This window comes from Pongo abelii, chromosome 8, assembly GCF_028885655.2.
Source record: "Pongo abelii isolate AG06213 chromosome 8, NHGRI_mPonAbe1-v2.0_pri, whole genome shotgun sequence".
NCBI lineage: Eukaryota > Metazoa > Chordata > Mammalia > Primates > Hominidae > Pongo > Pongo abelii.
The window spans coordinates 28,379,267-28,392,681 of record NC_071993.2 but is presented as its reverse complement, the minus strand read 5'-3'; the positions used below and the strand labels follow the sequence as shown (position 1 = coordinate 28,392,681).

Sequence of the window (13,415 nt, the reverse complement as noted above, 5' to 3'; positions counted from 1 at the left end):
AGTGAAGCCTTGTGGTTAATGTAAGAAACTTAAGGCAAAATAAATTCCCTAACAAAGAGTAATCCTCTTGGTACACTCAGGACTAGAGGTTACTCAGGTAAAGAAAAATTGAAAAATTTAATTTATAGAGTAGAGTCATAAAAAGGGTATCTGCTTAGATTAAAAGTTTTCTTCTAACATAAGTCTTGTGAACACACAGGAGATGCTGTCTCCAGCAACCCTTATCTGGTTGACTCTGGGAATAGCCAACACACAGCAGCTTTCTGTATGCCAAACATTATGACTCATATGCTTGACACTCACAGTCCATTGGTTTATGCAATGGGAAATTATGTAACTGGATCAAGAGTTTGGGAATAAATACAACCGACTCTTAGAAAGCCCAAGCAGAGACCACAGAACAATGACCAGGTCTGAGGGAGGATGGGCGAAACGCAGGCTAGATTTTGACAGGCATCAGGTCAAGGGTTTCCTTTCCAAGAGAGCTGTACAGGGCAGCAGCAGCCAGTGGCATGTGGAGCCTGGGCCATTGGTGTCCATGGAGGTCAACCAGCAACAAGGCAGGGCCTAGAGCAGGTGCTGACAGAAACTAGACTGACCTCTGGCCCAAAATTCCTTCTTCCTTCCAAACTAACCAGGCCAGGCCTCCAGGAAATAACACCAGAACCAGACTTCTGAACTGGCAAAATAATCACCATGAGCATGAGTAGCATTCATGGAGCACTTGCTTTGTATTGGGCACTGGACTATGCGATTCAAATGCATAACCCATATGAAGCCAGGCTGCCTCATGGTCCAGTCCTGACCTAAAAATGTAGTCAGAGAAACAAAAGCCTAGCAACCTGATAGCACTTGAAAGTATTTTTTTCTTTTCTTTTTTTTTTTTTAAGAGACGAGGTCTCTTAAATCTAGATGCATTATGCTGTTCACTCCTTCCTAGAAAAATCACTATCAAACCATAGTCAAGGGTATGGGTTTTGAGGTCACAGCAATGGTGCAATCATAGCTCACTGCAGCCTTGAAGACCTGGGCTCAAGCCATCCTCCCGCCTCAGCCTCTCAGACCCACCCAGCTACCTAGACTACAGGTGCACGCGACCACACCTATGTCTGGTTAATTTATTTATTTATTTTTATTTTTTAGAGACAGGGTCTTGCTACGTTGCCCAAGATGGTCTTGAACTTCTGGCTTCAAGCCATCCCCCTGCCTTGGCCTCCCAGTGCACTGGGATTACAGTCATCTACCCGGCCTGAAAGTAATTTGAATCCTAGTTTTACTCTCTCGAAGATAGAGAGTACAATCATGCACTATTAAGCTTTAAGTCCTAAATCTTTCTCAGTATATCTCTCTCACTGCAGAGTTGCTTTTAAAATAACCTTTCTACTCCAAACCCCTCAAACTCTTCAAAACAGGGTGAAAGTTCTCTTTCCCCCTTTTTCATTCCTTCTCTTTCTGTTGCTCTTTTCTGTCCCATAAGGAGTCCTCTGCCCTTGCCAGTGTAAATTCCCCCAACCTGTGCTCTTCCACTCTTCCCTCCCACACACTGCAGACTTGGGTTTGCGAAGGCTGGGGGAATCATCAGACAAAATAGGAAGGGGAAAGATCAAAGGACATAAAGGAAGGAAGAGGCTGTGAATATGGGTGTTCAAACATCTATGAAATATGTATGTTTAATTCATCTTTGCAGTGACCCCCAGAGGTAAGTGATTCCTTTACACATGTGAGAAGGTTGGGATAAGAAGTTCAGTGACGTGCCCAATAACTGGGAGAGTCAGAGTACAGATCCAAGATGCTGTGACCTCAAAACCCATACCCTTGACTATGGTTTGATAGTGATTTTTCTAGGAAGGAGTGAACAGTATGAGGCATCTAGATTCCTTCTCAGGTAGTTGAGCTATGGACTAGGACTTTATTTCACTTCTTTCCAGATTTAAAAAGCAACAATGACCAGAACTATGAGCGGGGAGGCCAAGGGCTGGAGCAGAAGCAAGGTGGGTGGCCGTGAGAGGTAGATGTTAGGTGGAGTTGCTGTAGCTAGCAATCTATTCTCCTCCTATTACCTAAACAACAAATAAAGGGCAATTGGAGACTAGATTTTTTTCTAAATCTCATTTGCTTATGGAAATCAAGCTTTTAGTTTAGGATTAGGTCCTCTAATCCAGGGCCCAGAATCACCTACAGGTAACTGGCGTTATTCATTGTGATGACCTGGCTGTAATAACAAAATTCGTAAAGTAATAATTGTTGTCTATTAAAGTGATTGACTGTTGGGAGAGTTTTTGTGCTATATTTTGTATAACAATGGAGTCAACACAGCGACTCATGAACCCTTATGAATCATCTACTTGGGAGAAGGAGTGAGAAAATAACTCAGGTAAAAGGGAAATTAATAACTTTAAAATCCTATAATTGAGGGGTTATACAATTACATAATCAAGGGATCAAGTCAATCCCTTGATTATATAATTTACCAAGAAATTAGTTGGAACGTTTTGTTTTGATATAAAAAATAATTTAAAGATCAGAAAGCAGAAGTGAGGAAAAAACAGGCCCATTGAGCATAGAGACATATGAATATCAGGATCCGTTGGCATCCAGGCTGGCAGCACTCACATTCAATTATTTAGTAGTGATGTGGAAGAGTGAAATCTCCAGGCTTACAGTTGGCACTCCATACTCCAGGATAACAAAGGTTACCATGGTGGATATGGGCTACAAGGAGGTCAGTAAAAGCCATGTGAGTATGAAAAATGGTGAATGGTGTGAAGTATGTATCTAGAAGAAATTGTCTAAATTTCATAAAGTTGTATCTGCTTTAAAAACTGTCTGTAAACAGCCATTTGATCCAGCAATCCCCCTACTGGATGTATACCTAAAGGGAAAGAAATCATGGTGTCAAAAAGATACCTGCACTTGTATGTGTATTGCGGCACTATTCACAATAGCAAAGATATGGAATCAACCTAAGTGCCCATTCATAGAGGATTGGATTTTTAAAATGTGGTACATATATGCCATGGAATGCCTACTCAGTCATAAAAAAGAATGAATCATGTCTTTTGCAGCAACATAAATGGAACTGGAGGCCATTATCCTAAGTGAAATCACTCAGAAAGTCAAAACTGCATGTTCTCACTTATTAGTGGGAGCTAAACAATGGGTACACATGGAATAATAGACATCGGAGACTCCAAAAGATGGGAAATAGGTAGGGGGAATGAGGGTTAAAAAGTTACCTATTGGGTGCAATATTCACTATGTGGGTGATGGGTGCAGTAAAAGCCCAGGCTTCACCACTGTGCAACATAGCCATGTAAGAAATTTGCACTTGTACCCTCGAAATATATCCAAAATTTTTGAAAAGAATTTTAACTGTCTATATAGTAAAGTGAGGTATAAACAAAGAGATCAATAAAAATTCTGAACCATAGATCATGAGTTAAAAGTTGTGAGCTAGGAAAGGGATTTAAGTGTGAATAGCTATACAAAGACATCTAAGCCATGTGTTAGGATAACCAAAGAGGGTGGCTACTCTGTTCTTCCTGCTCGTTATTTTTACATTATTTCCTCTTCCTACAGTGAGAGAGGGAGAATGAGAATATAAAAGTGTATATGCATGCATGCAGACATCTGTGTGTATGTATAAAGCTGCATAACAGGCCGGGCACAGTGGCTCATGCCTATAATCCAAGCACTTTTGGAGGCCGAGACGGGTGGATCACCTGAGGTCAGGAATTACAGATCAGCCTGGCCAACATGGAAAAACCCCGTCTCTACTAAAAATACAAAAATTAGCTGGGCGTGGTGGCGCACGCCTGTAATCCCAGCTGCTCAGGAGGCTGAGGCAGGAGAATCACTTGAACCCCGGGGGACGGAGGTTGCAGTGAGCCAAGATCACACCACTTCACTCCAGCCTGGGCAAAAGAGTGAGACTTGTCTAAACAAACAAACAAACAAACAAAAAACTGCATAACAATCTTCCACTGACCTACATTTCCATGGTCATACCCTGGATCTTGTCAATACTCAAAGGAACTTCATCTGTAAAATCTTAAACTCCAAATATCTCATTCTCAGATGAGAATGTCTTATTTTCACCCTTTTCCTATGCTTTGGTCCCACCAAAACTGTTTTCCTGCATTGTTGAGGCCTCGCTTCCTAATTCTCCCAGTGATCAGTAGCCTCCTGTTTTCACTTCCCTTCCAGCCCAGCACAGACCATATGGCTGTTCAAATGAATCACAGTCCTATAATCTATTTCCTCTGTCTTATGCCTAGGATATTGAATGATGCTGGAGAAAAAGAATAATACAAAACTCCCAAGGCATGAGCCCCTCCAAACTTCCCTGTTTCCCTCATACAGAATAGAATCTTCCTTTCTCTTGAATCTCAGAAGATTGATCCTGTCTTGTTTCTTCCTGTTTCTCAAAAACATTGTAGCTTATTAGTGAATTTCGCAATTTAGGCAATTACTCTAGATACAGTATGAATAGTTCATCAGACAGGGACAAGACAGGGTGCGGGGACAGTGGGAAGGTGTTGTAGGCTTTACTGGGGTGAATGACAATAGCAATAAAGAGAAGTGAATGACTTTGAAAGATGTGTAGGCAGCTGAATCACAAGAATATGATAATCAGTTGGATGCAGCATAGGGGAGATGAGGGTGGGAGTGAGTGTGAGGCACGCAGATTTCCGTCTTGAACAACTAAGTGATAACATCTATTATGGATACAGGAAAATACTTGGAAAGAGATTCATGTTTATATAGAAAAAATAAAAAATTTCATTTGGAATCTATTAAGCTTGAGGTGGCTGTGAGACTTCCAAGTGGAGATGGCTAAGAAGTGTTGGATATGAAGTGTTCCATTCCAAAGAGGTTTCTGGGGTGGAGATAGAAATTTAGAAGATGGTTCCATATGAATGCCATTTGAATTCAGGTAGTGAAAGATGTCATCTACAGAGGGAGAACAGAATGAAAACAGAAGAGGAATTTGTTCCAATGAACTCTAACAATTTTTGTTTGGGGGAAGCAGACAGAGCCATGCATGAAGATTGAGAAGATGAGAAGGAATGGATACAAGGAAAAGGCGGGGAGTACGGTAGAAGAAGCCAGTGGCAGAGAAGGAGGAAGTGGCCGATTATATCAAATGCTGTTAAGGGGTCAAATAAGATGAGAACTCCTAAGTGTCCACTACTCTTAGCCACATGGAAGGAAGTTACTGACATCCTCCGAGACGGTTATTTCAGAGGAGAGCTGAAAGCAGACAGCAGCCTGGAGTGAGTGGGATGGAATTTAAGACTGGAGATAGGAATTCCAGACAACAACTCTTTAAAGAAATTTGGCTATGAAGGGAAGAAAATGGGGTCAAAGTGGTGTCTTTTCATTTTTATTTTTAATGTGTAAGACATGTGTTTAAATGATAACGGAATCATTAGAAAGGAAGAGGTGAAAGCTAAAGTAGAAGAGAGACAGGGAGTATTTGGTAGTAAAATGTCCTAAGAAGAAGAAGAATGAATGAAGAATACAAGTGGATGGTGGGCCTTGGATAGGAGAGAGCCATTGTAACTGAAAGGTAGGATAAAAAGATCTGCTAAGACACTGGCATGGTTGCCGTTTTAGGTAGAGTAGTTGCTATCTAATGGCTTCTATCAAGTTTATGAAGGAGACCTTATTGGTCATCTTCTGGAAATGGGAGCTAAAAAGAAGAACTGGAGATTGAAGAAGAAGGAAGATTTAAAATAGGCATTGGAAAGGGAAAGTAACCTAATGAGAGGGACACAAATTTTGATTGCTGGGCAGTGAATGAGAATCCAGTTGAGGTTGAACTGATAGAGGATTGATTTGCCTTGTTGTTGACATACGGCCTCCCGCAGGACTCAGTTATTGGTGAAGGCACAGGGAAGAACAGAGTTGGATTTATGGACAGTTATGGTTTTCCTGGAGGGATGTTGTAAGGAGGTTTCAGAAACTGATAAGAGAATGATTCAAAAGATGGACTATGCAATGTAAGCTGGTTATGGAGGAAGCAAAGACAGAAGATGGTTAAAGAAAAAGTATGTGAGCCCATGGACAAGAGCTCATGATGAGAACAAACAAGTAAGATGGTTGCATAGCCAAATCGTGGGAGGAGACATTGTGGTCAGAGAGTTTGGAGGTCAGACTGTTGAAAGTGATGAAAAATCAGGGCCCAGATGTAACTCTGAAGGTGGAAGGCTGAAGTGTGAAGATCAGTGACAATGGGAGGCCAAGGAACTGAGAGGGCAGACGTCCTTCGGTGCTCCCATTTGAACAAGATGTTCTCATATACAACCTTCTAAATGTTTTGCATTGTCCTTTTCTTATTTAATCTCATTGAGACAGCCAGGTGGGAAGCGGTCCCCAGAGAAACTTCAAATGGCCTGTGCACTGGGAGGAATGTGCACTGGGGTGGAGCCACAGAAGTTCCTGCTGTTTGCAGCAGGCAGGAGCCTGGCCCCTCCTCTTCCTGGGTGATAGCTGGGATTCAATCTGCGAGTCAGGGAGCGCACCCACAGGGACTCTGGCTTTGTGGAGGGTCCCTGTTTCCCTTTTTTCCCCCATTTTGCCCAATAAATTCCATTTTTCTCCCCCTTCAAATTGTCTGTGAGCCTAATTTTTCATGGCCTTGTGAAAAGGACCCTGTCTTTAGTTGAACTAAGAAGAGATTCCTACAACATAATTAATCCATCTGGAATTGCTATTTATGTATGATGTGAGATTACCATTTTTATTTTCTTCTATTTGGATAAGCAGTTGTTCTGGGGCCATTTATTGAATAGTTATTTCATCCGAAATATCCCTTGAATTTGTTCCTTCCTCACTATCCTTACCTTTTATTCCATCCTGTTGCCTCTACATGAAGTAATACAGTACCCTTCCTCCTCTTTTCTCTACAGTCTATATTCTATAATTTGCTGTAAAAGCTACCTTTCTAAAATACAGATATGATCGTGTCATTCTCCTGATTAAAGTGCTTAAATAACTTCTTTTTATTACCTGTAGAGTAAAAGCCACACTCTAAGCCTGGCATATGTAAGACATCTCACGATATTTTTCTTAATAAGATTTCTTTGCTTATCAAATCATCTTCTTTTTTTGGCATCATCCACATTTGCACTCAAATGCTACTGGGTAAAAAAATATGTGATTCAAATTTACTTTTAAAAAATCTTTTACCAGGACTATTAATTAGAATCATAATTGCTAGATTTTAAATGTTCTATTTCATTATTTGTCTTCTGTGCATTAGATACTGTACGTTTCTTTAAGCATTTAGAATCTAAAGAAGGAAAGAAAGCATTAAGCCAATTATCTGTTGAAAAGGGAAAAATATGTGTAGCGACAGACATTTGAATAAACTGCTGCTGAGAGCCTGATGAGGAATAAATGGCATTTAGTTTGATGGAAATCTTGGAGGCTTCGTGGAAAAGTTGGCTAGGTCTGTTTTGAAAGATGGATAAAATTGAGCAAGCCAGAGAAGGGGATGGGAAGGCATTTTAGATAGGGGATAGCATCAGTAAAGCCAAGAGAAGTGGGAAAGTTATGATCTTGGAGAAGAGGAGAAAGATGAATAGCTGAAAATGCATTGAGGCCAGAGTGCACAAACCCTTCAAGGACTAGTTAATAGATCAGCTCTAGTTAGTTGGCACTGGAAGTCACTGAAAGTCCCTATTAAGTGACTGATATAATGAGGTTGTGACATGATCAGGTGGATTGGAACTCAGAGAGATTAAACCTAAGTGGATGCCCTACTAATCTAAGCATGGTATGCTGTTGGCTTGTTCTGAGAGGTGGAAAAGCCAGAAAAGATGCAAGAGAAATTTCAGAAGCAGAACCCGAAAATAGCAGTTAGATACCCAGAGAAAGTGAGGAGGAAGGAGTCTAATTCAGCTCCAGAAAGGTAAGAAGTGCTTGAGGAATTCCTGCGTCAGATTAAACACTGTTTATATTCGTATTTGCTTAAATGGAATTTCTTATGCTTTTTTGGTGGCCTTAAAAAAATTTACTATTGAAAATTATTTTCATAACCTAACTTTATGTCTTTAGATTAATGTTTTTATTCTTGTGTCCCTTCTCCTCCTCCTTATGTGTGACAGCTTCTACTGGATATGGTTGGGTCCCCTGACCAGGATCTCCAGGAAGCTGCAGCTGGTTGTATATCCAATATCCGCAGGCTGGCTCTTGCTACAGAGAAGGCAAGATACACTTGAAATTTAAACGGACATCACAAGCTATCAAATTCTACATGACACAGGACATGTCACTCCCATGGCCAGAAAGCCTAAATTGGGAAACATTTATTAGCAAACCCTTTCAACCATCTAAATGAAAACACACAAACTGAAAATGCACAGAATGTTTTTCATCTGAAAATTGCATGGAGACTTTTGTTTCTATTTAATGTTTTAGAGATATGACATGTAATAAGATGGAAAGCCAATAAACCTGTGATAAATTTCTAAGAATTTGAGAATATACGTATACAGTATATATATATAGTTCAGTGATGCTTTTGTATTTGTGGTGATTTTAATAAAGGATATGGCCTTCCCAATGTGCAGTTTCATAGTTGTTCATGAACGTCTCTACAGTTCCCTTTCTGTTAAACCAATCTAACTGTCCTGTCATTATGGCTTTGTCTGTTTGATCACTTGCAACCCACGGGAGAGTTCCAAGGAGATGTGCTGATTTCACAAACTGTTATTAAATAGAATTTAGAGTTAAGCAGCTGGACTTAGAGAGATCATCCCAAGGTCATCCCAAATTTCTCCTAAATACTAGCAAACATCTGAAAGGACAATGTATAACTGTCACTGTACCAGATCATGCAAATCACAAGAACATAAGCAATGAGTTTTTTTGTTTTACACTTGGACTTACAGAGCATAAACAATTATATGTTTTATTTCTCACAGAGATTTACCAACATTTTCTTGAAAGCAATTAATTGATACTGATGTAAGGATAATATGACTTCACATAAATTGCTTTGAATTTCTGAACTTGTTTTCAGCACACGAAGTACTTTTTAAAAAGTGGCTACAAAAATATAATAGCATTTTATCAGGTTATAGAAACATTAGAACCCACTTAGAAGAATCACACATGTAAGCTCGGTGTGCTGAAATGTTTGGGAACTCACTGTCCCAAGTATCGTAACACTCGCCAGAAAAAATGCTTTGTATTAATCAGCGCCATAAACGGACAATCTCAGTTAATGCTTTAAAAAGGCAATCAAGGAGGTTTTATTGAAAAATATTAGACGCTGGATATGTGTGTCATCATTTCAAGATCATAAACTTAATTGAATTAAATATAAATTATTTGTATGAAATGAAAAGCCTGTACAGGATGAAAATCATACGAGGGATAGATACTGCAATGAAAAGATAAGTCCCTTCTGAGAATTTTAAGGTTTCGTAAAACACCAATTCATTGTCATGACTTTTCAGAGGAGGTTCTAAAAGAGGATAATGCAAAGAACAAGAACATGGTATTAATGAGAACTAAAAACTGAAATGTAAATAATAGAGGAAATCCCTTAACTTTCAACAGCAGAGATTTCTAATGTTAAAGTCACCGTTTAGTTTTGTTTCATTAGGCATTAAAAATACTTCTAGAAGCCATGGATTATGACAGCGACAGGAAATGAATAGACACATTGCTGTTGTAGTATTATTAGAGGAAGCTTCTACCATTGTTCTCAGATTTTAAAATGTTCTTGAATCACAGTGGTCCTGGGAGTGAAAAAAAGCAACAGGTAAAACAACACAAAAACAACAAAAAGAACTGTATGAATGCTGGAAAGGATGGGTCGTTTCTTTACCATGTGCTTGCTAGGAGGAAAACCTGGGGCTTCTGTTTTTATGGTTAATAAATGCATAAAAGAAAGGCAACAGTGCCGTTTTAAAAGAGACTAAGTACTTGGAAACAGAGAAAATTAACATGAAGATTGTCTTGTATATTTCTAAGTAGGATTTTTTTTTAATTGTTAAACCCCAGAAATGTAGTAATTTCAGAGTAAACAAATGAGAAGTTGAAATTAAATGTCCATTTTTGGCTTATTTTTGTGAAATGGCATCACAGAACACTCTGGTCTTGCAAGAAAAATGTCAAAGCCAGTGGAACCCCCAGCTTTCAGAAAACACAGGTATGGATGATCGCACCATGGTTTTGCTACCCTGTGCTGTGTGAGTACTCTTTTTCTTTTTCATTCGTTTTTGTATGAGGGATTTTTTTGTTATATTTATTTTGTGCTATTTATGGCTGACAGTCTTAATTCTTTGTAAGTTTTTGGTGACAAGGTTCTTTTTTAGACTTTAGTCTCCCCCAGGACATCGAGGGAATACAGTATGCTCTCTTAGTAACTGATGGCTGTTACAGTTTGAGAGGGGTTTAAGGTGGAAAGAATTTTAAACAGATATTCTTTGATATTCCAGTCTCTCTAGTTTGTAAGGTTTCCTCCTAGAAATCCTTGCTTTGATCCTTCTGCTTTTTGCAGTCAACGTTCTTTTGCTAATATCAAGATGACTTGTACTGAAAATGACTTGTTTCTTACAAAAACTTCTCTAGCTTCTGAAAGTGAATGCGAGGATAGTTTTCATAGGGCCTGGCATTGAGAATCCTTTTATTTTTTACAGAGTTTGATGTTACCATTATACATCCCTAAAGCATTTGCATGGAACTGAGAGACTATAATTAAAAATATTTAGAGAATTTATTGCTACTCAGGAGAATAAGAATCTCAGTTGTTGATAAACAGATGAGACCTAGAGCTGTAAGTAAATCCATCTTTCTTCCTTTACCTAGTGGGACTGGATTAGCAAAAATAAAGAAATTTCTCCAGTCCAGATAATTTAAAGCATTTAATCTTATTCCATGAAGATTTGGGAATGGAATAGTCTATGTCCATTCCTGTAACTCAGTGAAAACAATAAAGACACCCACTTATTTAAGAGCCTCACTGCTTCACATTCATTAAATGGCCCCCAGAAACCAATGGTCCCCATGAACTTAAGCGTAAACAGTGAAACTCTCTCTCTAAATAAGAATGAAGTAGGAAGGAAACCAACTTTTATAAGATGCTACTCTATGCAAGCATTGTGTTAGGTATTTTGTACTCATGATATCATTTAAAATACAAGAAAACTGATAAAACAGACACTCTCATATCTGACTAGGGCCTACCTAAATGGGCACAATCATTTTGCAAGGTGAATTTGGCAATGCATACCTAAAGTGTTATAATTTTGTATGCCTTTGTGCTATGTCCAAAGATTTATCTACAATGATGCTCAACACACCATTGCTTTATTTCAATTATGGTTCAATCGCACAATGAAAACATTATAGAATAATAAAAAAAAATATCGCTTCTCGGCCTTTTGGCTAAGATCAAGTGTAGAATAATAAAATAGCTAATGACATAAAACACTTTTCAGAATATATCGTTAAGTTGAAAATCAGGTTCTGACATAGTATATACAGTGTGAGCACATTTAAAAAATTATATACATAGCTAAACAGTTACAATGAAAGGAAGAGCTGAGTTATCCACACATATTCCTGAATACTGAAATAAGAATGATTTTTGTTTCCTTTTTTGCTCATCTGTGTGTTTTCTGATCTATTTCACAGTGAACACGAATTTCTGTTTTTTAAGGGAAACCATTATCAATTAATTTTACTTTTTTATCATTTGGAAACTTCTAAGCCAGACATTGTTCCTACTTTCTAGCACTAACTTTAAAAGAGAAGTTCTCAGTTTACAAATGGAATACACAACATGCTTTTTGGAAATATAAGAAAAGTAGCTTCAACATCTGAAACACCATAAAAATATTCTTCATCTACAAAATACACATTTGCAATAGCCTTAACCTAAAAATAATAATGCTGCCATATAATTGAAACATGCTGAAGTGGCCCATATGTAAATTCTGACTGTTTCCTTATTTGGTTTTTGTCCATTACAAGCAGCTGAATTCTACCCCAGGAGTACAGAAAACACACAAGTGAAATAACAGTTCCAAAGATCATTAACAGATTGCTTCATACAATGTTGTTTTGAGAAGGAAAGAATGATTTGGGCCCATTGACTTGTTTACTCCATCGTAGATGCCTAAGATGAATAATACTGTGATTTACTAAGTCTCTTTATATATTTTGCCTGAATAAATCTAATAGAAGTACACTCTCAACCAAACTGTGCCAAGCAATAAGTAAATATAGGACAGTTTCCTCGACTTCTGTTCTCCCTTAAAGCATTATATTTTTCTCCTTTGTGCTATTTCTTTATGCTCTGATTGTTACATTAATTTCCCCTCATTCCAACATTTGTTTCCCTTCTTTTTTTCCCTCCACTCTAATCTCCATGTTTCCAGCTTCTACTTCCATTTTCTCTGACAAATGGTTATTACATTTTCTGGCTCTTAAAATATTTTATGCTTCAATTTCTATAAATGCAAGATGTAAAGTTGATATTTCAATATGTTTCTGATGTATAATTGTCATGGCTGACTTGAAATCGTGTAACAGATGGAATCCTTATACTCTCAACCCATTATTTTCAAATTTTCAAGTAAAAGTGACTTATTCTTTATTTGCATCTGTCAAGACAAAAGGAAGTTTTTCTTTTGCCAATTCATGCCACCCTGATTTATTAGTTGATAAAAGACATCTTTTATAAATTACATAATTTCCCCATGATGTTCAGAGTTAAAGATTTGTAGTTACAATTTAGAATTATGTCCTAATTTATTTTCATGATTGAAAGATACATTCGTGCATATCAGTATGGTTCTTATAGACTTGAAGAATCTATAGCGGTTGGCTTTCCCATTGAGGAAGACTATACATATGTCAAAAAGGAAGTTCAGACAAAGGAGTATGGATAGCGCAGTGCAACTCCTTTCTCGCTATTGGGGAGAAAAAAAAAGCTGTTGTTTGTCATTAGATTAGTTACACGAGCAACTTCATACCTGAATGTCCATAAGTACCAGGCAAGTAATCTAAATGAGAGAAAATAGCTAGATTAAAAAACTGATACAATTGCCAATTGACTTTTAGCCTCCATATCTGGGAGACAAAAGGGATGGGTGGAGACCATGGTGAACTGGAGAATACAGACAATTACTACTCACTACTGGACAACCATTGCCAGATCTTACACCTATTCAGTAGAAATACATATTTTTTATAGCCAATCTCCCACATTTTAAATATGGCAGCTGTATTTGTCTGCTAGAGCTGTTGTAAAAGTAAACCAAAGACCGGGTGGCTTCAACCATAGAAATGTATTTTCTCACAGTTCTGGAGGCTGGAAGTCCAAGATCATGGGCCCAGTAGGTTGGTTTCTCGGGAGGCCTCTTTGCTGGCTTGCAGACAGTCATCTCTTC

General features: G+C 38.2%; 1 protein-coding gene across 7 annotated transcripts in view; it reads left to right on the top strand.

Moving 5' to 3' along the window:
* ODAD2 (outer dynein arm docking complex subunit 2) overlaps window positions 1-8,577 on the top strand; it is a 196,589-nt gene extending 188,012 nt beyond the window's left edge. For 6 of the 7 annotated variants that reach the window (XM_009245208.3, XM_054522112.1, XM_054522114.2 and 3 more), the window contains one exon: window positions 8,115-8,564. In XM_009245208.3, the coding sequence (XP_009243483.3) occupies window positions 8,115-8,228 (114 nt within the window). In that variant the 3' untranslated portion in view covers window positions 8,229-8,564. Of the gene's footprint in view, window positions 1-8,114 lie in introns of all 7 variants that reach the window. The other variant, XM_054522111.2, reaches the window with a different exon arrangement.
* Window positions 8,578-13,415: the final 4,838 nt, after the last annotated feature.